Source organism: Periplaneta americana, unplaced genomic scaffold, assembly GCF_040183065.1.
Source record: "Periplaneta americana isolate PAMFEO1 unplaced genomic scaffold, P.americana_PAMFEO1_priV1 scaffold_32, whole genome shotgun sequence".
NCBI lineage: Eukaryota > Metazoa > Arthropoda > Insecta > Blattodea > Blattidae > Periplaneta > Periplaneta americana.
This window is the reverse complement of record NW_027185513.1, coordinates 40,387-65,482: the sequence shown is the minus strand read 5'-3', so window position 1 is coordinate 65,482 and position 25,096 is coordinate 40,387. Positions and strand designations below refer to the sequence as shown.

Sequence of the window (25,096 nt, the reverse complement as noted above, 5' to 3'; positions counted from 1 at the left end):
AAAGAGGAGCAATACTAGATTCATAGCAAACAAATCTGCATATATTAACAAAACTATCAAATATATCTCTCAATATTGTGGTTCTATTCAGAATATTCTCTGACAGAAGGTGAGCTGCACTAGATTCATACCAAACTAATCTGCATATATTAACAAGACTATAAAATATATCTCTCAATATTGCGGTTCTATCCAGAATATTCTCTCACAGAAGGTGAGCTGCACTAGATTCATACCAAACTAATCTGCATATATTAACAAAACTATCAAATATATCTCTCAATATTGTGGTTCTATTCAGAATATTCTCTGACAGAAGGTGAGCTGCACTACATTCATACCAAACTAACTGCATATATTAACAAGACTATAAAATATATCTCTCAATATTGTGGTTCTATCCAGAATATTCTCTCACAGAAGGTGAGCTGCACTAGATTCATACCAAACTAATCTGCATATATTAACAAAACTATCAAATATATATATATATATATATATATATATATATCAATATTGTGGTTCTATTCAGAATATTCTCTGAGAGAAGGTGAGCTGCACTAGATTCATACCAAACTAACTGCATATATTAACAAGACTATAAAATATATCTCTCAATATTGTGGTTCTATCCAGAATATTCTCTCACAGAAGGTGAGCTGCACTAGATTCATACCAAACTAATATGCATATAGGCCTATTAACAAGACTGTCTCAATATCGTATTTCTATCCAGAATATTCTCTCACAGAGGGTGAGCTGTATTAGATTCATACCAAACTAATCTGCATATATTAACAAAACTAACAATTATATCTCTCAATATCGTGGATCTATCCAGAATATTCTCTCACAGAAGGTGAGCTGCATTAGATTCATACCAAACTAATCTGCATATATTAACAAGACTATTAAATATATCTCTCAATATTGTGGTTCTATCCAGAATATCTCACAGAAGGTGAGATATACTAGATTCATACCAAACCAATCTGTAGAACGAACTCGAACCTAATATGTTCATATCTATAAAAATCAATATATATATATATATATATATATATATATATATATCAATATTATTAGCTCTCGCTGTAATTTAATTCCCATTCAATATAATACCTGACTCAATACAATATTCTGATACATAATTTCCTTATACAAGAACGAACTTAATACGTTCATATCTATACACCTCTATATATCTCAATAGTATCAACTGCCGTTGTACATTATATTCCATTCAATATCATACCTGACTTAATGCAATATCCTGATACATTCCTTATACAACAAGCCAGATATAGACATATAGACACACAAAGGGCCAAAGCATACCTAAGGTATCGAGTCTGCTCTCGTAAAAGCCAAAATATGTCGTCTGAACACGCGCCGCCAAACTGCCGCGTCCGATCGTGTGACTGATACAATATAATTCAATAGCCCATAGCGAACTTGCGGCCACCGTGCGGCGTCCGTTCCGCTATGGGCGATGCGGCTGGCATGCGGAGACGTTCAGCTGCCGCAGACTGTCCGTCCTGTGTGAACTGCTACATTTAAATTAGTGTGCCATAGAAAATGGTGCGGCCGCCGCGCGGCTGCCGTTCCGCAGACATTCCGCTCATGTGAACCGGGCCTAACGGTTAGCATGCCTGACCTAAAACGAGCTGGTCCTGGTTCAAATCCTGGTTGGGACAAGTTACCTGGTTGGGTTTTTTCCCGTTAAGAGGAAATGCTGGGCAACTTTCGGCGTTGGACCATAGACTCATTTCGCTGGCATTATCATCTTCATCTCATTCAGATGCTGCAAGTTGGAAACGCGTCGTAAAATAACCAATAAAAGAAACAATCGGTAAAACTGTAGAAAGTTTCTGTCAGTGGATGAGATCTAATGTTCACACTTCAGCAGGAAATTATTATGTTTTTTATTTAAGTTATAGAACTGTAAACTAGTGATGTAACATTAAAAAACCAAGTCTAATTATTTTGTAATGTACGTAATAATAATTACAATATTAATTGCTTAGAAGGATGAGGAGAGAATGTAGTTTGAGAATTTTTTTTTCTTTAGTATGGGCAAGTTACAGTATGTTTATGAATTAACTTCTGTGTACATAAATTGTGAATGTCAGTATTCTGTTTGAAAGAATATATCTTAACAAAATGAATAATTAAGAAAAGAAATAAATTTCTCTTTTCGTCCTTAAAGGAAGAAGTACCGGAAAGCAATATTGAGGAATTACTGTATAGTACACTACGTACACTGTAATAAAGGAAAACAAATTATTCTTTCACTACTGGCTGTCAATGAGAAAACAAGTTACAGGAACTACTCGAACAGACGACCTCCTACGTAAGTACAGTATTTTCGGAATTTTATTAATTATTCTGGCTTAACCGTTAGAAACTGCGTATAAGGAATTTTATACAACTAAACATTAAAATGGAACAAGAAACATTAACATAATAAAAGAGAATATAAGAAGATCATGAACTCGTCATGCTTGTTACCAAAAGCCAGCGTGTTCAACTCCATTAGAGTCCCATACTGACTTAATCTCAAGTGAACTGTACTGAACCAATGGCTAGTAGGCTACTGTGTATTATGCTCTTCCGAAATCCTGGATTCCCTATCTTACGTTTCTTGTGTACAACTCTCTATAACAATATAAATTTCTTCGGTTGAATTCTGAAACATCCATTGCGTAGGCCTAATAGATTAGGTGTATCCACTCGGGAGCAAGCTACATAGTTGACAATGTGAAAAACACGGAGTTTCTAAGTTAATGTCTGCAACTTAGAGAGATAGGCCTTGTACGTTATTTTAATATGGTCATTACGAATGCTAGGAGCATTGAGAATAGCAGTTGCTTAAAATCGCAGTGGGTATCATAGGAATACGTGGGATGAAACATCATCTCTTTTCTTTTGGCAGTTAATATTGTAGTTCAGGCGTGCAGAACCCGTAAGTAGGGGAAATATGACGTCAGCCTCACTCCACTTCTATTAGGGATGATCGACTTCTGCGTAGAGTTGTTTACATTCTTTGCGCGTGAAAGGTCCATCAGTGGCGGCACTGTAATTTTAAAAAAAGATTGTAATAAAGTCATTTTATTTAATTATAATGCGTTATCTGGTTTCAAGCTTTACAATTGTGCTAGATTTCCTGTCGGTAGTTTCTTTGAGATTTCTTTGCATCTAGCCTACTCTAGATTTTCGAAAACTTTCCTCCTATCATCACCTACGGAAACATAAATTTTAGCATTTAAGTAACGAAACTTGAAAGTCACTATTAATTTCAATACAAAATGAACACAACGAGTGAAGTCCATAATTTAACAATATATAAATAAATATTCAATATATAGTTGGTAATAATGAACTTACCCGAAAGTTCGTCTTTTCCATAATAGTGTGATACTCGTAATTACAGTTCTGAATATCTAGACAATATACTGTCCAGAAACACATCACTGCAAATTTACTCACTCTACCTCAGCAAACACACATCTACTAAAGCAGATAGTTGTGTAACTTTCGCCAGAATGCGTTGCAATTGGATCTTCCTGCATGAACTATCCCCCGACATGTTTTGGCATTTATCCGTATTTTTTGTAAGCTCAAACGAACACGGACAACTCCACAATTAATTAATATATGAGATACTGCGAAATTAGACGTACTGCGAAATTAGTCGAGTTTGCCTTACATTAAGAATGTAACAATTTATTCAGGGTGTTTCAAAACTGAAGATAAAAATTTAATTATGATAAATAAAACCCAAAAGGAACAAAAATGCACCAGTAAACATGGGTCCGCAAATTAACTGTTTAAGAAATAATGCCATTTTTCTTTCCTTTTTGGTTGGGGCCGCCAGAGAACCAAGCGGCAGCATTCATGCTTCATATGTATACCGCACTCTCTCCATTCCATTTTTTTCTAAGTGTGAGACGATATGGTAAACGGTGGATGGGTAGAGGAGGACCTGTACATAGATCACCGTATTTAAATCCTTTGGACGAGGTTATGCAAAAAAAGCTTAGTTTACACAACAGATATTACCACACCTGAAGAATTGCAGCATCGGAATGCAAATGTCTTCCAGCAAATAAAGAATGTTCCAGGATTGTTCGAGCGCATTCGCGGGTCTATACGGAGAAGACCATTTAAGTGCATGATCAGCATTTTTAACAGCTGCTGTAAAATTTTTCAGTTAACATGTTCATACTCTACTGTACACAGTTTATTCAGAAACTTCACTATTGTTCAAACAAAAAGTTTCTTTTGTGTATCTTTAATCACATTTCTGTGCTGTTGAAGCCAAAATTATGAATTTTACTGTCTCGCGGTTTATAAATTAAATAAAATTGTCATTGCTTTTGTTGGAATTAGTACAGTATGCAGCGGGCCTCGACTTGCACGAAATGGCATTATCTCGTAAAATGATAATTTGCGGGTACATGTTTACTGTAACTGTTTTCCTTCTCTTTATTTTTACTTATAGTCCCTATTTTTTTACTGTCATTTCTGAAACACTCTGTATACAAAGAGGAATAATTGTATTTATTAACTTATTATAATAGTTTGCTACTTTGCAACATATTTGCTTTACTTTCTTTTTTAAATGTCTTGAAAATTTGAATTATTGTAGATAGGCCTATAGTCACCAACAGTAGATTAGTAGTTTTCGGTGTTACGGCGGAAGATTGTCAGGGCTGGAAGTTATTATGATATATTCCAGAATTGGAATACACGTTACAAAAGTTGATGTGAAAAGTATAAAAATATATCCATGTTGAATCTTTCGTACACTACTTTCAACACTTCAATATAAATAATTGATTAAATGGCGATCTTACTCGTGTTAATTGTGTGTGTAAGCATGTGCGGCTTGCAGCTGTTTCGGTGCTTCTTCACACCATCATCAGAGCCTACTAGATCTCGGCGTCATCTCGAACTTCGCTACCTGTTGTGTGGGTGCGTTCGATTGTTGAAAAGCGTTGAAATGTGATGTCAAATAGTGTGTGTGTTCTGAAATTGATCTGTGTGTTGAGAATTTGATAAGGGTGTGTTTTAGTGTGTCTGTATATTCTCTTCATACTCATCCTCTTTCACAATAGCCCTGCCAAGACTCTGGAACTCGCTACCTGCTAGCATCAGGGACTGTCGAAATAAAATTCAATTCAAACGCAAACTTACTAGGCACTTGGTCAGTAATTGAGACTCGTTCAGACATGGTTTCTTGTAAATAGTTCTTTTAATCTACCACAAAATATCTCAATATCCGGTAATTTCATCACTATAGAATTTTGTTATTGTAGGTTTAATTTGTAATTTAGTAAATACAAAAATATTCTTTGTTCTTAACTTCTATGATAAAATGTCTAGCTTTCATTAATCAGGTATTCTTATTTAATTTTTATTGTAATTGTAATTGTAAATTTAATATTAATTGTAATCTTATTGTTCATGTTATAGTTGTAATCCCCTGGTAGAGGGGCAGAGAAGGCCTGACGGCCTTATCTCTACCAGGTTAAATAAATAAATCTAAATCTAATCTAATCTATATTTCATATTGTTCTAGTGTGTATAGTTTTTGGCTTTTGGGTTGTATGTGCAGGATTTCCATGTCTGTATTTATGTTATTGCGTGTGTGGTTAGCATTAGTTATGTGTTCGGCATATGTAGATGTATTGTGTAGACATGGAAATCCTACACATACAACCCAAAAACCAAAAACTCAACACACTAGAACAATAAGAAATATACAGACACACTAAAACACACCCTGTTCAAATTCTCAACACACAGATCAATTTCAGAACACACACTCTATTTGACACCGCATTTCAACACTTTTCAACAATCGAACGCACCCACACAACAGGCAGCGAAGTTAGAGATGACGCCGAGATCTAGTAGGCTCTGAGGATGGTGTGAAGAAGCACCGAAACAGCTGTAAGCCGCACATGCTTACACAATTAACACGAGTTTGATCGTCATTTTATAAAAAAAAAGTATCATATTGGGACAAACAATATTGACCATTTTGACAAATCTTTATGAAACTTCTATAAAACGTGTATAGCCTTGAAGGATAGAAAAGATTGCAACTGTTTATTTTCTACCACTCCGTTCAAGATTTCACCTCAGTTGAAGGACTGAAAGCCTACAGTAACTCAAAAAATTACTATTGAACCTGAAAGTTACCAAAAATTATGAATATTCATGGAATCAAAATAAACTCTTCAAGAGTCAGATTGTTAAAATGTTCACATTCGTAACTCGATTTAAACATAATTTATGAAACCGGTCAATAGCACTCTGTTAGTTTAACCACGAGTTTGTCATGATTATAAAATTGTCGTTTTTATATGAAATAAAGGTTCGAAGCGGTGCCTCGAGAAGGATAAAATTAAGTTTGTAGTAGAAGTGGCTAGATTGAAATAGGCTAACGCTATGACATTTTACTCTCTTATTATATGTTGTGTAGTGTTAGAAAAACCTAATGACGCAACAATATACTTTGCCGGTCGATCTATAAATCTGCATTTTCGAGAAATTGTCGCGTTTTACAGTAATATTCATTACATCTTTTGATGTTAGCAACTTGTATTTCTCATGTCCGTTTTTCTCTTTCATTTAAACGAATAGACTGAATTTTACGCTAGTTAATAATGCACTGATTTCTTACTGATATTTTCATGCTAATCTCTTGACATTTTCGTTTCAGTTGTTGGTGCTACCTGTCATTAACTTACAATAAATAATGATAACCAGGGTTGTGACTTTGTGGTGATAATTTTACCTGATTTCGGCGATTGAAATGATTTGATTTCGATGACTATTCCGTAAAAAAACAAGAAATTTCGTGAATATTCTGCTTCTTAAAGAAATTTTAAAAATAATCAAATAACTACTATTTAATATGAGAAAAAATTCGTACCGGCACCGGGAATCGAACCCAGGACCTCTCAGCTCTGTGCGCTGAGCTGAGAGGTCCTGGGTTCGATTCCCGGTGCCGGTACGAATTTTTCTCGTATTAAATAGTTATAATACATATTGGCTACTTCATAGTAGCCGTGTAATATTCAATGAGGTGGGCGAGACCTCATACAAAATGAATATGTTATGTAATCAAATAACGTTTTTAAAATTATTATGGAAATAACCCCTTTAAAATCAATTTTTTTTTCATCATTAAATATAATCAGTGATCTATTTCTAAACAGAATGGTGCCCTTGCTTTGGAATTTCGGTAGTACTAGTTATTTTCGTCATCGCCGTCTTAATAATAACAATAATGGTAATAATAATAATTTAATACTAATCATTAATAATAATAATCATCATCATCATTATCACAGTTTCAGCAGGAATAATAATGGGTTGTCAGACGAAAATACATTGGTTCGAATCTAGAAAAAGAGGTTATGTGTGTGAATTCCACGTCACTTTATTGATTAAAAATATGAATCAAATATTACTTTTAATAAATGCATAAGTTTATGATAATATGAATATCAGAAAAGTTCCCTGGATCTGCCGCCAGGCCTGAACTACATCCCTGAATATATCTTATTACAGGTATATTCTTAATTCAGTTTATTTCATTTGAATGTGAGGGCGTGACAGGACTGCCTTCAAGATCACACGACAGGAAGCATTGCGGAAAAAAATGAACCTAGTCTGATTGCGTTGCTCTCTGGAAATATAGAGCCACTGTACCTGGAAGTAGTCCCTGAAACTATGCTCACATCATTGCCAGATGCAACACATACATAATGCTGAACGATCAATTATTTAGAAATATTCACGTCAACGAAGAAAATTTTGACTTCTTTATGGAAGGAGTCATGAAACCTGTTTTTATTGAAAATATCGAGATCATGAAGTAATTTCGTAGATTTATATAAATTTCGTGAAAATTCACGGATATATTTCACTTAATTTTGGACTTTCTTTATGGGATTTGCATTTTCTACCCTTAAAATTAAGTTTTAAGTACATTTCGTTAATACCAAAAAATTACACACTGATAATGGTAAAACAAGATGAAAATAAAAATTACTAATAGCACAGACAATTTTTCTGCTGAATCATACTTTATTAATTAGAATACACTTTTTGTTTCTACAACAGAGATTCTAATTTATTAGATATTTGTTTTTGTTTCATGACACAATAACCACAATACTAATTTTCTTCCTGTATTAAGTTTGAAAGTATTACAGAATTGTAAGTAATTTTACTTTGTTGTGCAGGATTGATACTCTTTCTCAATCTTCGACGATTTTAATTCAGTCACAGCCTGAGCTAGTTTCTGAACCCTCTGAGTTAATTGTTCGCTGATTATTGCTGTAGCTCCGTCATTTTGCTTCCTTTCCCCCCTGTTCTGGTTCCAGGATTGCTTAATGAAATCTGCACATCTTTCCGCTATCATTATGGTTGGAGCGTTTGTATTTCCGCTTGTAATCGTAGGCATAATGGAAGCGTCTGCTACTCTCAAACCATTCACTCCATGTACCTTGAGTTGCGGATCAACAACTGCAGAAGAATCACTGCTGGGTCCCATTTTGCAAGTTCCTACTGGATGATAAAGGGGCCAAGTATATTTTTTCATTAGACAAACCCAGTATGGATCAGTGCCGAATTTATATTGTGAACAATTTTCGAGAGTTGTGGTATCAAGGATAACTCCAGCGCTCTTCAATGCTTTCGTCTGTGAAAGCTGTACTACAAAATTCAGACCGTCAATTGTGGCATTGATATCTTCCTGAGCTTTATAGTAATTTGGGTAAATGAGAGGTGCTTCGAAAGCATCGTTTGAAGCTATTGTAATTTTCCCAATACTTTTTGGCCTTGCATACGCTATAGCAAAAGGTATACTGCTGTAATAGCTCAGTGGTAGAGTGACACCATACTTGCTACTTAACACACTTGAACTATTGTCAGTAAGAGGATAAAACATCAAATCCGGATAATCGATATCTTTTGGAACATATCTGGACTTGATAGTTCCTGCAAATTGATTTTGTCCTGTCCCGGTAAATGGCCCTCCGCGCTGGGGTTGTACATATTGTGAAAATGCACTTTCAATTTCATCTAAATTTGGCATAGTGCTTGAATTACCCTCAAGATGAAATGTCAGGCCTTTCACAGTAACATGATCCTGAAGATTCTCACCGACTTTCAAATTCTTAATAACATTTATACCTAATTTCTGCAAAAGTTCTTGTGGACCAACTCCTGACAGCATCAGCAATTGTGGAGAGTTAACAGTTCCGGCACTGATAATAACTTCTTTTCTGGCCAGAAGACGTCCTTTGACTGTCCTGTTCAGTTCATGAGCATATTCTACTCCATACGTTTTGTTCTTTTCCGGATCGATGAGCACTTTAGTAACTCTTACATTAGTAATAATTTTCAGGTTATTTCTGAGATTTCTAACAGGCTCAAGGAAAGCTCTGTTGGTACTTCTGCGTTCTCCATTCTCTTGGGTTAATTGAAGCACTCTGACCCCTGTAACAGGTTCAGCGTTGTAGTCCACTTCTTCGAACCCCATTTCTTTAGATCCTTTAATGAATGTATAAACATTTTTATCCGTATACGGAAACCTTCCCACGGCCTGGTAGCCTCCTACGCTATGGTACGTAGTGTCATTAGCTATATCTCGGTCCAGGTTGTTCTCCGATTTCTTGAAGAATGGCAGAACATTTTCAAACTCCCATTCTGTATTACCTGTAAGTGAAATTAATTAGTGTAAGGTATAGAAATGATATGAAACAATACTTAATATATTTATATTTAATGGTATTGCATGAAAATAAGAAAGAATTCTAGACATTTTTGGTACAATAGTAATCACAGTAAGAAAACAAATTATGAGAGGCAATATTATACATACAGAGTGAACTGTAAGTAATATCATTGATTTCACAGGGTTAATCTTAGAAGTTGAATAAAATGTTGCTCTTTTTTCTACCTTTTCAGGTTAAATATTTTTTTATTTGAAACATTTCATAGCGTGTTTTGGGAAAGCCATTGATGTAATTCCCAATATGTTCAGTCAATTTAAGAGAGAAATGTATTATGATAATAAATGATTGAAAGAATTTTAGTTTTTATCTTTTAAATGTCCAGAAATTTGGTTCGAACAAGTGTAATTTTTCGTTCTGCAAAGGTATTTTACAATGTTACATTTGTTCGGATCAAATTTCTGTACATATAAAGGACAAAACTAATTTTTTTAATTATTTATTTTCATAGCTAATACTCTGCTCTCTTAAATTGACTAAGCATATTGAGAATTAAATCCATGGCTTTCCCATAAGACACAATGAAATGTTTCATATAAAAACATTTTTATCTCGAAAAGAAAGCAAAAGCGAGCAAAATTGTAATAAACTTTTGTGTTTGGAATATCGCAAAGAATGACCTCATGAAATTAGTGACATTACTTATGGTTCACCCTTGTATATGTATATACGTTCACATTGTTTATATTTATAAATAAGTAATGACCACGGTTAGAATTTTTAGGTACACACTTTTTAGTATGCAAATTAGAGTTCTCTGAAAGAAACCGGAATGCGAAATAATGCCTCCAGGTGAGAATAGAGCTAATTTTCCAGCACTGTCCCCCTTTTTGGAATCATTATCCTTTTTTTTTCAATTTCATTCTGCCCCTAATTCCACTTTCATCCTTCTTCCTACCCTTTTACTGCTACTCTTTATTATTTTCCACAGCACATTTTATCATTTAATTTACTTTTAAATTCCAATGCATTACAATTCGCAACATGTATCGCAGCATGGTAGTGAATACGAGACTGAAGGAAAAGACACTTGCAACAATGAAATATTCCACTAACTGACCATTTTTAAGTTGCCACTACTGGATCTGTGAACGAAGAATGTGATTATAACAAACTTTTTAATTCCACTGGAATTAGTGATCTCCTGCCAGTTAGTGAATATTTAATTCGTTGCTTAACAAGTTTAATACAAGATATCGTCATGCAGAATATGTTCAAATCCCTATTTTTCATCCTAGCTTAGGAATTCAAGCAGAATTCATCGAAACTGATGAAACTGTTACACGACGCATTGTTCCCTCTGGTGATTGATACTGGTATGTAACCGATTGAATACTGAATGTAGTCTATAGTATAGAATTATAAGGGCGTGCTGAAAAGTAATGTTTCCCATTTTTTTGTCGCTGTGAATATACAGTAGTTTAAAATATTAGTGATAGTACAATGTATTGAGTGTCCTTTCTGCTTTCAGTGACGCAAGTTTCGTATCTCTGCCAGTAGAGAGCTCTGAGTTATAGCCTGAAACATGACGGCGCGTACCAGCACTATGTCTGTATATCTGAAGCAACGTGCTGTGATCGAGTTTTTAACAGCAGAAAATGTGCCCCCGATCCACACTACAGCTGGATTAAGACATAGTAGGAATTATGGACCAAGACTATACAATTCAGTGTTGAAAAATAATCCAGACCTAAGCAATTTACACATTAAGTTTAAAAATAAAGTGAAAATATTTGTATGATATTTGATAAATTTTATTATTTTTTTAGGTGTTACTGGCATTATATGGTACTAATTTTTATTGTATTTATCTGATGCATGTAACCTTTAAGATACAACATTGTAATAAATATAAATAGATCATATTCTTAATTAATAACAGTGTATATCTCCAATAAATGATTTCTTAGCATCGCCACAGATACACTTGATTGTACTTGTCACTATCTCATGTCACTACGGAGTTCTTGAAATTTATATTTTCCCCGCCATTCATAAAATATTTTGATATAATGCCTCTTGCACAAAAGGGGAGATCTATAACTGAAACTTGATTAATATATTTCAGTAGCCTATTATTTATATTTATCCTGGTAATAATGAACAGTTTGACTCGTAGACATTTTGTTTTTGCAGCATTAACTTCCCATGATTGTACGAGAAGATTCGAAGAGAACGGCAGTAACGTAGACTTTCGGCTCCCCCCTACTACCATTAATGCACAACACAATGTCAATACGGCGGTTGTTGTCGTCTGCGATACAACGAACTTTTCTGTTGATTTTCGAGTTCGTCATTTTTTTCCGGTTATTATATGCTTATTTAAGTTGTGTTAACTCTCGCTAGTGGTTTTATATTTTATTTTATTCGTCTCAGTATTTATTTTATTATTGTAAATATTTTTGTTTTATCACTATTATTATTATTATTATTATTATTATTATTACTATTATTATTAATGAATTATTTTGTATTACTGTCCTTGTATCATCTCCGTCACGATTATTCTATAATAATAATATTTATTATTATTATTATTTTTATTATTATTATTATTATTATTATTATTATTACTATTATTTCTATCATCAACATTATTATTGATCTCTGTAAAATTTATATAGACTACTGGACTGTACCTGAGCACGAGCATATGCTCATTTCGGTTATCTATTCATATGTATTCATTTGAAATGTAAATTGTAAATAAATTTGAATTTCAATTTGATAGACATTTATCGGAGATTGAAGGCTCTTTATCGTGACCAATGTGTCGACATCAGTACTGTGCGACGTTGCCTACTCGTGCTCATAATGAATCTGGTGCAACTCTCAACTTGTGTAACAAAGGATGCTGTGGAATACTACATACTGGAACTGATGACGCTCATTGGAATCGTGTCAATGATCTCATTACAGCGAATCGTCGCTTAACGCAAGAACACCTGTCAATCACACTAATAGGCCTAACTATAGGCCTACTATGCTATACTAATCCCGCTTAAGGAATCGCTTGAGTAGGCCCATTGTGCTACCCAGGAAGGAATGATGTGCCTGCTCTAAGGCTCTCCTGCGCTACAAATTCCCCTGCGGGCCAATCTCGAACTTTTCTACAGCCTGCAGAATCTCTTTACCTTCCACGTAGGCATCACCGCGGTCCCGTAACTGACAGTGATAGTGGTGGAGATGCTGTGTTCAATTATGAAGATGTGAGTAGAAACACTGCAGTGAAAGACCTGGCCTTGGGCAGAAAACTAAATGAAAATCACATGAATTGCAACATACAGTACTTGAACCAAAATCCACATAAATTAGAATGACATAATATTCCGTTTTGTAATGAGTATTCACATTAATCTTAGTTGGTGTCTTCATCTTTATCTTTTGATGTGTTGCAATGTACAGTGAAGGTTTTCTAAACGTTTCAAAAGAGATTCTTCTCCTTTCCGCAAAACAATGTTTTTTATCGAGAAAAATCTTCTCTCAGCGTCACATGAAATAATTGGTGCAAATTTTAAATATTGCGCAATGTGATTCAATAAAGCTTGCCTCTTTGCGATCTTGTAAAATATTTCTAATACCATAGATTGGAGAACAACCGGAATCATTCTTAACAACGGTTATTAATTTATGCCGCACTTTTTCTCAAATTACTTCTGAAAAAGTTCTGTTAATATTTTGGCTGTTTCAGGAAATCTGACATTAGAATACTTATTGATTACAGATGATTTTATAACAGTTAGGTAAATACTATTTGTTGAGAGCTGTTCGATTAAGGAGATCTCATTTTGTGTGTTTTTCTTAATAAAGTTTCTGAATTGATTACTTTTAGCTTCAGAAAACGGAATATTAGCACATATCACAATTTGAAATTTACTGAAAAATTCAGTTTCTGTAGCTGAAAATAATTGTTACTCCCTTTGCTTGCTGAAAAATCAACATTTTTCATATGTTTTATAGAATTACAATGACGGTTTAGTTCTTGAGGGGTTTTAATCACTTAAATTTGATCTTACACAATTTACGCAGTATATTTTTTCCCTTTATGGCAAAATGCTGACTTCCTTTATAAGCAGATTAATTTTTAAAATAGGTGATGTCGCTTGTTCGATCTTAATAAAACTAGATTACACATAAGATAGGTAACTTCACTCGGTAACTGTTCACTTAAGAAGACACTTCAGTATTATTATTGAAACGAGACTGTAAACTCGCTCCTCTCTCTGACGTCATGTATCCTATCTTGAGCGGTATACTATATATTATAATAAAATATTCGCTGTTCTAATGTGTACTACATTGTCACGAAATAAACTGAACTACACTGAATGGAAGTCAGTTATATACTAATTCTCTAACCTTGACGTTTCTTCAGCCTGTGCAATCTGTCCGTACTACGCGACAAAAAACCTTCCCACGTTTGATTCATGGAAAATTTATACACTATCTCCTTGGCCATGGATGGGCAACTCGTGCTCCCAAAGTGCTAAAAAAAACCTTGAAAGAGAGAAAGACAGACGGAGTCAGCCGCAGCAGATACAAGTTGTTTGTAGTTTCGCTGCAAAAGCAGTTCATTGCCGCTGTGCCCTCTGGCGGCTCATGCAGGTGGTCGTGATATCTGCTCCATGATTTGAATTTCAGAATGACGCATGGTACAATAATTATAGTAATTTTAGACAGACTGTACTAAACACACATAACAAAATTATATTATTTCCTAGCTTTGTAAATTACTTTAGTACTGGAAACACAACCTGAATACACCTTTTCAAGAGACAACAAACATAGATGCAACAGTTATTTATTATTACACTATTTGTTAATATTTATTATTATATGTCTTATTTGAAACAGAATGCGAGAATTTACAAGTCTTTATACATTAAAGAGTATTTCTCTGTTCTCAGAAATGTAATAGTCTCTATTCGCAAACAATAACAAATTCAAGGAAGTATTTCTTAAATGTCACGGCAGATGAAATAAACTTACTTCTAAGCACTTTCTGTACATTGAGAGCTTCTACACTTCTTTCTTGTATTAATCTCTGACTCAAGCACATACATTAGGCCTATATACGGAAGCAAGGAGTATATTTGAAAATTCTGACGTGAACTGTTCGATTCCTGATTTCGCTGGAATCTGAGTGGCGTGCTGTTCTGTAGATTTATCAATTCAAACTATAAACTTTCAGGATCTTCTATCGGCTGTAGCCAAAAGAATATCAGAGAAATCTCGATTCCTTTTCAATTGCCACTGTTTCTCCAAACTTACCAGTGAATTCTGCTGTAGATCTTGAAGTAGGATCTTATAGTTGATAAGAACAGTTTCTTATCACTCTTCAAGATAGTTTATAGTCAAAGAAAGTGAAGTTGTCTATGTTCTACATAATACTGCCACACTTCAAATTTATCCATAAATGCTCTTAGTTAGTCGATCATATGTCGTGCAGTTCTGTAACTCGCACGAACAACGTGCTAACGATATTTGATATCAGTCTCACCTTGTTGAAATCCCATTTTTACCTTTAGCTATTCTAAAGCAGATCTAGACAGTACTTCTTTACTAAAACCTTCACTATGTTTATTTGTAACATAAAATGTCATGCGTAAGAAAGTTAATAGAACATAATACATGCTTTATCTCCTTTCTTAATAAAAAATCTTTCTCTTTCGACTCATCACTAAAGGGAAATGATCTGGGGATTATATTGTTTTTCACTTAAAACGAGCCGCCACTTACTGCAGACGCGAGCAAACATGTTTACAGACAGTACAGTACAGAGTCTGTTCTACCTGCACTGAGGTTGTGTTCACACTTCGAGAGCACGAGTTGCCCACCCATGTCCTTGGCAGTCGCGTTTGATCCATAACAGTAAAATATCGACATCATTAGCCTACCTGAGCAAGAGCTTGTTTCCGGCGAACACTCTTTGCAATTATTGATCTTAAGATCGCACTATTAGAGATATTCGTTATGACTCTATTATAATGTAAAATATGGCGTCGGTTACTTAATCATAATTATTGTAGCAGTATAGTATCGTTACCTAAGCTCGCCCAGTGGTCGTAGTCCATTCTATTGCCTCTGTTATAGAACATGGTGTTGAGGGATCCTGTGCCTCCGAGAGCTTTCCCTCTTGGCCATGTGCAGGGTTGTCCACCACATACGTCTTCTTGAGGCTGTGTTTCATAATTCCAGTCCATTCGACTCTCGTAACCATAATCTCGAAACGAAGGGACGTCCATTTCCAAGGGTTCGTCTCCTCCAGCTTCAAGCAGCAAAACATTCCATTCTGGTATCTCAGACAACCTGCAAAATTTTCAGTGACGTACATATGTTTATGTTGGTATAAATACTGTAGGTTGAATGTTGTCACCCGCAATAATACGAGAAGCATCAAAACTCACACCATTATTCGTAATTTTAGAAGGTTCAACATTATTCCTAATATTTTTTTGAAAGGAGAAGGGACCCGAAGGCTTACACAGCAACCTCAGGTTTATTGTGTTTACCACTACTATTCTGTGAAAGATTGGGTAGCAAAACGACCGCATTCTTGTACAAGTACAGCACGCCGTATCGTGAACTTAAACCGGGCTGTCGTATGGATGGTGATGATGTGTGAATTAATGATGAGGAAATGTGTCGAAGGTTACCTAGCATTCTTCTTCAATTGATTGAGAGAAAACCACTGAAAAAGCCCCAACCGGGTAACTTGTCCCAAACAGGATTTGAACACAGGCCCGCTCGTTTCACAGTCAGACGTGTTCACCGTTACTCCAACTCGGTGGACTTACTAATACGTTTATTTCCACTTTCTTCTACACTTTTGAAAAAGGAACTGATATCTCACGAACTCGTTATCACATGAAGTGAATGAGTGAACTCTTTCTCTAAAAAATGTTTCCGTCTTGTCCCAGTTTTTTCTTACTCATAGTTTAGAAAGATAAATCGCATAACATTTCCTGTATATTGACACACAATGTTTACGTAAACGTTGATTTGTATATTTATTTGCAGTTAAACCTATTATTACTCAGCAGAATTTTATTTTGCTTTCTTCAAACCGAAAGTTAGAGAGAGACAGTAGACTAGTCTAGAACAGGCATTTCCAACTGCTGGCTCTATTACATCACATGTCTCTGCTCTCGTGCCCTTCGAAAGGGGAAACATAGGTGAAAGAGCAAAGTAAGAGGAGTGGCATTGGAAGGGATGTAGATGTTTAAATAGTAGCGGAGACACATTACTCTCCTTAACGTGCTCTAAAAGATCTGCTCCTAGAAGGGAAACGCGCTCTGACGTCACAGGTTGGTCAGTTGGAAATGACTAGTCTAGACCCTATATCATTTTGACCTGGCGGGCATTGCTCCCCAGTATCTCCGCCTATGACAGCAGATCTTAACATGCAGATGCATTTAATAGTATTTTTTTGTGAATTACAACGGCTCTTAATGTGCCATGTGCAAATGTCTTCAGTACTAGTGTGTGTGAATGAAATCTACTGTACTTCATTGAAATGCCAACCAGAAAGTTAACATTAGAACAGATAATTTTTACGTATGACACTTAAGTGAAAACAAAGTCTTGTATTGAAGAGTGTAGGCAATTTGTAGAACAATTTCCTGACGTTTCAGATCCACATAGGGATGTAGAAGAAAAATTGTTTGAGATTTGCGGAATTTGGATCAACAAAATGATAGAATTATTTTGCTAAAAATATATATTCTAACGGAAAAAAACTTGGTGAAATTGGACAATCATTAAAGCGTTCTCGAAATAAATCTTGACGTCGTGTTTCACAGGAAGAAGGAGTTTCAAAAATATCTGGCCATAGAGCTACTAAATTACTAAAATTGAAATCTTCCATAGTGTTGTAGTCCACAATTACAATCGCATGACAAAGCACTTTATGCTGTGTGAATTCCTGTAACTGGGTTTACCAAAATATTGGTCATGAAATTTCTGCTTCGTATTTAATCATTTTATTCATTTGAGAGTTGGGTTACTATTCATGGTTCTATTTGCTCACAAAACTATAGACGCTGGAGCACAGAAAATGCACAATAATTGATTCAAGAATTTCCCCTTCATGCTGAAACAATTTGTGTGTGTGGAGTATTGTAATTATTACTTACTTACTTACTGGCTTTTAAGGACCCCACAGGTTCATTGCCGCCCTCACATAAGCCCGCCAATGGTCCCTATCCTGAGCAAGATTAATCCAGTCTCTATCATCATATCCCACCTCCCTCAAATCAATTTTAATATTAACTTTCCATCTACATCTCGGCCTCCCCAAAGGTATTTTCCCCTCTGGCCTCCCAACTAACACTCTATATGCATTTCTGGATTCACCCATACGTGCTACATGCCCTGCCCATCTCATACGTCTGGATTTAATGTTCCTAATTATGTCAGGTGAAGAATACAATGCGTGCAGCTCTGTGTTGTGTAACTTTCTCCATTCTCCTGTAACTTCATCCCTCTTAACCCCAAATATTTTCCTAAGCACCTTATTCTCAAACACCCTTAACCTACGTTCCTCTCTCAAAGTGAGAGTCCAAGTTTCACAACCATAAAGAACAACCGGTAATATAACTGTTTTATAAATTCTAACTTTCAGATTTTTTGACAGCAGACTGGATGATTATTGCAATGTAAATATAGTAGAGTATATTTTATGAAAACTTAGAATTGGACAGAAATACTCGCACCATTTTTCAGTTGTTGACAAATGACGAAAGACAATACGTCGACCGGCAGCTATTGCAGCTTGAGTGGACCGGTTGGTACCTGACTTGGTTTCTCTCTACATCTCTCATCTTGCCAGTCGTAAAGAACAAAAGTGAAATTTCCTTTGTTGGAAAACGATACGAAGCTTCACGTGTAGTGGAACTGAAAGCATTTTCTGCACCCACACCACCTGCATCATCCTTAGATTTTCGTCATAAATTTTCAGATCCTGAAAACATTGCTTCATCACATTATGAAAAAAATATTTCAGAGACTACAGGTCGAATTTCTTTTTTATTTCATGGTTTTTCTTTCATTACGTACTTATTTACTCCTCGCCATGTTGAAATGTAGAGCACTTCAATATATAAGTAGAACAAACAATAATTTCTAATCTCAAAGTTAAGGCGACATAACAATTTGAACATTAGATCGTGTACAAGGACAAGATTATATAAGCATGTTTGAGGTTCGAAGACACTAAGCTTTCACTATAGTTGCTCGTGAAGTAAGCAAATACAATAATTAAGTAAATCCATGTGTAAGAATTAAACTTTCAAAGAATATTAAAAATATAATGTAAAGTAAATCCTATGTGCATTAATTTAAATGAAAATTAATTAAAATAGTTCATTTTAAAATAAAAAATATAAAGTAAAATAGACCCCATGTGAGTTGATATTTAGATGAAAATTAATTAGTTCAGTAACTAATTCAAAATATAAAATAAAATAGGCCCTATGTGAATTGAAGGGCTCAGAGCCAAAGGCGACCAACCCACAATTTTGTATTTTTCATTATTAAGCCTTTTTTCAAAACTATGCATTGTTGTTATAGATTCATGCTATTTTTTGTATTTATTCAATGTAGACCAATTAAAATAAATTGTGAAACCAATCATTTTTGTCAGGATTCACTTAATATCAACTCTTATTTACTCATTTTGTAATTGTGGGTTAGTCGCCTTTGGCTCTGAGCCCTTCAATTAATGTTACTTACTTACTTACAAATGGCTTTTAAGGAACCCGAAGGTTCATTGCCGCCCTCACATAAGCCCGCCAGCGGTCCCTATCCTGAGCAAGATTAATCCAGTCTCTATCATCATACCCCACCTCCCTCAAATCCATTTTAATATTATCCTCCCATCTACGTCTCGGCCTCCCTAAAGGTCTTTTTCCCTCCGGTCTCCCAACTAACACTCTATATGCATTTCTGGATTCGCCCATACGTGCTACATGCCCTGCCCATCTCAAACGTCTGGATTTAATGTTCCTAATTATGTCAGGTGAAGAATACAATGCGTGCAGTTCTGTGTTGTGTAACTTTCTCCATTCTCCTGTAACTTCATCTCGCTTAGCCCCAAATATTTTCCTTAGCACCTTATTCTCAAACACCCTGAACCTATGTTCCTCTCTCAGAGTGAGAGTCCAAGTTTCACAACCATACAGAAGAACCGGTAATATAACTGTTTTATAAATTCTAACTTTCAGATTTTTGGACAGCAGACTGGATGATAAGAGCTTCTCAACCGAATAATAACATGCATTTCCCATATTTATTCTGCGTTTAATTTCCTCCCGAGTGTCATTTATATTTGTTACTGTTGCTCCAAGATATTTGAATTTTTCCACCTCTTCGAAGGATAAATCTCCAATTTTTATATTTCCATTTCGTACAATATTCTGGTCACGAGACATAATCATATACTTTGTCTTTTCGGGATTTACTTCCAAACCGATCGCTCTACTTGCTTCAAATAAAATTTCCGTGTTTTCCCTAATCGTTTGTGTATTTTCTCCTAATATATTCACGTCATCCGCATAGACAAGAAGCTGATGTAACCCGTTCAATGCCAAACCCTGCCTGTTATCCTGAACTTTCCTAATGGCATATTCTAGCGCGAAGTTAAAAAGTAAAGGTGATAGTGCATCTCCCTGCTTTAGCCCGCAGTGAATTGGAAAAGCATCAGATAGAAACTGACCTATACGGACTCTGCTGTATGTTTCACTGAGACACATTTTAATTAATCGAACTAGTTTCTTGGGAATACCAAATTCAATAAGAATATCATATAATACTTCCCTCTTAACCGAGTCATATGCCTTTTTGAAATCTATGAATAACTGATGTACTGTACCCTTATACTCCCATTTTTTCTCCATTATCTGTCGAATACAAAAAATCTGATCAATAGTCGATCTATTACGCCGAAAACCGCACTGATGACCCCCAATAATTTCATCTACGTACGGAGTTAATCTTCTCAAAAGAATATTGGACAAAATTTTGTACGACGTCAACAAAAGTGATATTCCTCGAAAGTTACCACAGTTGGTTTTGTCCCCCTTTTTAAAAATAGGTACAATTATGGACTCCTTCCATTGTTCTGGTACAATTTCCTTTTCCCAAATAGCAAGTACAAGTTTATAAATTTCGCTATATAATGCGCTTCCGCCCTCTTGTATTAATTCTGCTGGAATTTGATCGATACCTGGAGACTTGTACTTTTTCAGATTTTCTATCGCAATTTCGACTTCTGAAAGCGTGGGTTCGGGTATAAATGGCTCAGCAGTTTGTATTTCAATTTCGTCCCGATCATTTCTATTTGGCCTATGTACATTTAGTAGTAGCGCAAAATAGTTTTTCCATCTGTTTAGGATTGATGGAGAGTCTGCAAGCAAGTCACCATTCTCATCCTTGATCACGTTTACCCTTGGCTGATATCCGTTCTTAAATTCCTTTATACCCTTATATAAATCTCGAATGTTTTTATTCTTACTATTTGTTTCTACCTCATTCAGTTTTTCCTTCAAGTAACCTCTCTTTTTATTCCTAAGTGTACGACTTGCTTCCCGTCTTTCATTGAAATAATTATCTCTCTTCTCCTCGACTGGATCCTGTAAGAATTTCAATTTTGCCTGTTTCCTTCTTTCTACTACCATGCAACAATATTCATCAAACCACGGTTTCTTTTTCTTAGTTTCATAATAACCTATGCTCTGCTCAGCTGCAATTTTGATACTATCTCTGATATTTTCCCACACGCTATTAACATCTAATTCTTTCTCAACTTCGTCGGAACTTTCTAAAGTGGCAAACCTATTCGAAATTTCGACCTGATAATTTTGCTTAGTTTTCTCGTCCTTTAATTTCAAAATATTGAATTTAGTAATATTAACTTGTTGCTCTACTCGCTTGGCTACTGATAATCTTTCTCTTAATTCTCCAATCACCAAATAATGGTCAGAATTACAGTCTGCACCCCTGAAAGTTCGAATATCTACTATACTAGTATGTCTCCGTTTATCTATCAAGATGTGATCTATTTGGTTGTGTGTCAATCCATCTGGAGAAGTCCAAGTATATTTATGTATATCCTTATGGGGGAATGTTGTACTTTTGACAATTAAATTTTTCGATGTGGCAAAGTTGACTAATCTAACTCCATTGTCACTACTAATTGCGTGTAGGCTCTCTTTTCCAATAGTTGGTCTAAAAATATCCTCCCGTCCTACTTTAGCATTGAAATCCCCCAATAAAATTTTCATGTGATATCTAGGTAACTGATCAAAAGTATGTTCCAATTCCTCATAGAAGCTATTCTTTATATGGTCGTCTTTCTCTTCTGTAGGGGCGTGAACATTTATAACTATGATGTCGCACCATCTACCCTTAAGTACTAAATATGATAACCTGTCACTGATAAATTCGACCTTTTTTACTGCTGATTTTATTCTTTTATGAACAAAGAATCCTGTTCCTAATTGGTGATTATTGTTTCCTTCCCCATAATACAACAAGTAATCTCCTATTTGTGATATGCCATTCCCATCTAACCTAACCTCTTGTACTCCCACGAAGTCTATTCTATATCTAGCTAGTTCTTTAGCTACTAATGTTACCCCTCCTGTTCTATAAAGACTAGTTACGTTCCAAGTGCCAAATCTCAAAACCTTATTCCTTTGCTGTGGTCGTGCCAGAGAATCAGTCCTATTCCGAGGCTTATTATAGGGATACGTAACAAGCTGTTTTTTACGGTGATGGGTTGTTAGCCCTTCGCCCAACCCCCAAGCTGGAGGACCACCCCTTATCGGCTGTCCACGACTGCTTATTCAATATATTCGCAGCTACCCTCCATATCTGGAGGCCGTCTCCTCTATCCGCAATCTGAGGACGCGCCATGCCGTGGTGATAGGGACCCACAATACATGGCCTTCAATTAATGTATCGATGAAAATTAATGTATTAAAAATGGGCTAAGTAAAGTAAATACTGTGCCAATTAATATTTCAATTAAAATTAATCAATAATTTAATTTAAAGGTAGATAGCAATTACAGCTAAAAAAATAATCTGCACGTGAGACTCCAACCTTCGAACTTCTGACTTAACCAGCATTTTGACCATTAGGCTATCAGTGACAACAATGAATTAAACTCTGTATATAAAGTAGTCTAGCCTGCATAAATGTTTCAGTGAATGCACTTAGAATCCCCTGAATGCAAATATTTAAATCACATTTCATTTCTTGGAATATTACGATAAGATATGTTGAATTACATTTATATTATAAACGTAAATTATATATTGTTGGCGTCCAATCATTGCATCTCGAATTTATGAGCTACTTTTTTCTTATTTATTTGTCAGCAAGAAAATGGTGCAATTTGTACACTCCATACCTACAATTATTTCTACAATTTGGAGCCGAACAACCGACCATTGCGTAAAATTAATAACGTAGTTTATTGTCTAAAACTAAACTGCATCCACATCAGATCTTTCCCTGTCCGTATTGTTATTTCCGCCACACAGACGTCATGTCATGTCACTCGTTTGGGAATCAACATGGCGGATTGTTCTGCTTGGGAAATATAGTGCTTTAGTGAAATGTATTCTTGCGTAACAGCACGTCTAATTTCCATCTGTTCTTCATCATGTAGTGAAAAAGACTAACAGAAGCTGTGGGTTCGCAGAAAGAAATTCATTATGAGGACCTAAATGTTTAATGATCGATTAACGCTAAATTTAAAGTGAGCACGAATGTTCAACGTACACTAAAGTGTATAAACATGCTTACGTCAGGGAACTGGTAGCATTATGAGGCCTATATCTCGCCGGAGCGACGGTAGAAAAAGAGTCAATAATCTATTTATTTTTTTCATTATTGTATAGTGCTCTATGAAATATATAATATGTGTAACAGGACATTGATAGCAGTGCATTTGTCATTGAAAATGATTTTATATTCATATCTTCGTAACATTTCCACTATTAATTTAGATTACTCTACTTATTATAAATGTTATATCATAGAAAGAGCACTTCGTACATATTTTCATAATTACAATGGAACATTATCCAATAAATTAAAAAAAAAAAAAAAAAAAAGGTGGCAAATTTTTCGACCACGCAATTATGCGAAAAAACCATTCCAAATTTTCGGCTGTCAAAACAAGAATACAGGAATCATACAGAATGTCCCATTTATCTTATGCACCTATTATAGCTTTTTTGTTTGGATAGGTATTGGAATTTTTGTTTTTGAGAGTTAAGTTAGAACGAAGGGCTAACATGAATATGGAGATTCGGTGCATGTAACTATATTATGGTACAAGATAAGTGACATAATCAATTTCTCAAATAGCACTACATACTTTAATCATGTTACATTGATTACACGTATTAAGATGAGTTCAAAAATGTATCAAAATGTTACCTTCCTAATCAATAACAATAACAAAACGAAACAAAAACGTACTTCCAATATGATAATGCTATGCTTTGAGAGTCACTGAGGATGTTCCAAATGGTGACCATTCACATTAATGCGCATTCGAAGGCGTTCACCGAAAGACGGTATGGCGGCCACGCATTTTGCTGGCTGAATGAACACACAAGCCTGTCGAATGCGTTGCTGCATGTCGTCTGGTGTTGTTAGAATGTTCTAGTACACACTGTTTTTTACAGTTCCTCACAGGAAGAAGTCGAGTGGCGACAGGTCCGGAGAACGTGCAGGCCACTGTACGTGTAATGTGGGGTCGACAGTTGTGGTTTGTTTACATGTTAGAGGGCAAACACACAAACACACGACGTGTACGGACGTCAGTCGTCTTTCGTTTTGTATAAATTAATGCACAAGATAAATGGGGCGCCACAACAAACGACACTTTCTGATGGCTTTCATTTTTCATTTTGTTGTTATTGTTGGGAAAGTGAAATTGTGATACAATTTTTAACTCGTCTTAATCTGTGTAATCAATGTAACATGATTAAAGTATGAAGTGCTATTTGAAAAATTGATGACGTCGCGTGTATCTTGTACCATAATGTAGTTACATGCACCAAATCTCTACACTCATGTTAGCATTCCGTTCTAACATAACTCTCAAAAACAAAAATTCCAATACCTGTCCAAACAAAAATGTTATAATAGGTGCACAAGATAGATGGGACAATTGTATACAGGTTCTATCTTAATTACACTTTTAGAAACAACATAGTATTCAAAATGTAAGAGGGTTATCGCTGAGTTGCAGCAGGCGC

The 25,096-nt window shown here is 35.3% G+C and overlaps 1 protein-coding gene across 1 annotated transcript in view; it reads right to left on the bottom strand.

Moving 5' to 3' along the window:
- Positions 1-8,203: 8,203 nt before the first annotated feature.
- Positions 8,204-25,096, bottom strand: part of LOC138693975 (glucose dehydrogenase [FAD, quinone]-like) — a 42,238-nt gene continuing 25,345 nt past the window's right edge. The window contains exons 3-4 of the mRNA XM_069817721.1: positions 15,865-16,127; positions 8,204-9,741 (exon numbers count right to left, since the gene is read on the bottom strand). Coding sequence (XP_069673822.1) covers positions 8,249-9,741; positions 15,865-16,127 — 1,756 coding nt within the window. The 3' untranslated portion in view covers positions 8,204-8,248. The remainder of the gene's footprint in view (positions 9,742-15,864; positions 16,128-25,096) is intronic.